Source organism: Sphaeramia orbicularis, chromosome 17 (assembly GCF_902148855.1).
Source record: "Sphaeramia orbicularis chromosome 17, fSphaOr1.1, whole genome shotgun sequence".
Classification (NCBI taxonomy): domain Eukaryota; kingdom Metazoa; phylum Chordata; class Actinopteri; order Kurtiformes; family Apogonidae; genus Sphaeramia; species Sphaeramia orbicularis.
In genome coordinates this window covers 15,199,498-15,201,101 of record NC_043973.1, presented here as the reverse complement: position 1 = coordinate 15,201,101, position 1,604 = coordinate 15,199,498, and the positions used below count along the sequence as shown (strand labels likewise).

The 1,604-nt window shown below is 36.3% G+C and overlaps 1 protein-coding gene across 1 annotated transcript; it reads right to left on the bottom strand.

The window, feature by feature from the left end:
- Positions 1–268: 268 nt before the first annotated feature.
- Positions 269–1,604, bottom strand: insl3 (insulin-like 3 (Leydig cell)). Its single transcript, XM_030159772.1, has 2 exons — positions 1,418–1,604; positions 269–517 (listed from the first exon to the last, which is right to left on the bottom strand). The coding sequence occupies exons 1-2, from the start codon at positions 1,602–1,604 to the stop codon at positions 318–320; spliced, it is 387 nt and encodes a 128-aa protein (XP_030015632.1). The 3' UTR covers positions 269–317.

Sequence of the window (1,604 nt, the reverse complement as noted above, 5' to 3'; positions counted from 1 at the left end):
ATGCACACCAAAAATATGACCAGGCAATTGTAATTATTAAGAAAATGTAATTATTAGCACAAACTATAGAATTATAGTTGAACTTCTGGCAAATCAAATATGATGAAGTAACTATTAATTGTAAACAATAACTGTCATTAGGATTTAGTCCACGTTTAAGGCTCTAAACAAATAGTTGAATCAGATCAAATACCTATGAGTAGCATACAAGAGTGAAAATTGGACATGTTGGTGTCTTGAACAAACTTGAAGTGCAGATCATGATCCTGTGAGGAACTAAAATCTTCAATGCATTTGTCGCTACAAGACAGACACATCTAGCAAAACTGGATCAGCTCTTGAAGGCTGCATCCTTTCTCGCAGCAAATATCAGATATTTTCGCAGCAGAGCGTCTCATGCGAGAAGACATGGGAAACCAATGAGCGGCCAAGGAGACGAAATCATCCTCATCATACTCTGAAGGGATGTGGATCATCTCTGAAGCAACCTGCTCTTTCATGGAGGTGCTGTGGTCCCCTGTGCAGTGGAGATGAAAAAGAAAGAAAAGCTGAGGGTTAAAGGTTACAGGTTGACGTTCAATAGTTTTATTTAGTATCAACATTTTACCCATCCTATACACACAGTACCTACCATTAGCATTAGCATTAAACCCAAATCCCCCCTGAAAATGTGGAAAAAAGTCTAAATTTTTACATATATAGCATTTCTAACTTTTTTTATCTTAATTTAATCATATATTCTTATTAGGATTACACAAAAACATAAATAAGACACTTGAACCAAGGTTAGGATCGTTAACGAAAACTAATGAAATGACGAAAACTAGAATTGAAAAAACACTTTCGTTAACTAAAATAAATAAATACTATAATTAAAAGAAAAAAAATGATAACTAACTGAAACTGTATCGTGTGCTTACAAAACTAACTGAAACGGATAAAAAATTATGGATAAAATTCCCTTCGTTTTCGTCTTTGTCAGTGTCGGATTGATATGATATCGATTTATTTTGCTCTAGCAATTTTAGCCAGCGGCACCGTACGACACTTCGGTCAATAACTTCTCTTCACTTGCGGTTTAGAGTCGTCTTCTGGTCTCCACTCTACCTGGAAACATGGAGACTAAAGTTGGGAGAAAGTAGCAGAGTCCTGTCTGGGATTTATTTGAATACGACGGAGAAGAAGAGAAAAGATTTGACGCAACTAAAATGAATACTAAAACTAAACTAAAACTAAGCAGAAAGAAGAAAAAAACTGAAAACTAATAAAAACTACCAAACCTGCTCTAAAAACGAATTAAAACTAACTGAATTAGAGAGAAAAAAAAAGTCAGAACTAAATAAAACTAAACTATAATGAAAAATCCAAAACTATTAGAACCTTGACTTGAACAGCAACAAGCAGGATATAAACTTACAAGTGAAATGATGCTGCTGTAGCTCTATGTCCGAGAGGCTTCTTCTAAGTCGAGGGTTTCCACAGGATGAGACGGCCAGACGTATGAGTTCTCGCCCGCATATCTTAATCCTGTCATGTGCATGGACCGCACACCCTGCAGCCACAAGTACCACCATCAGAGAGAGCAGACACTTGGCAGCAGACAT

What these genes read in the sequence shown, in the direction of transcription:
- insl3 (XM_030159772.1), bottom strand. Translation starts at nt 1,604, where the DNA reads ATGTCTGCTGCCAAGTGTCTGCTCTCTCTGATGGTGGTACTTGTGGCT. An exon ending in ACAGCAGCATCATTTCACTT is followed by an intron (nt 518 to 1,417) that starts GTAAGTTTATAT and finishes TCCACTGCACAG; the next exon opens with GGGACCACAGCACCTCCATG.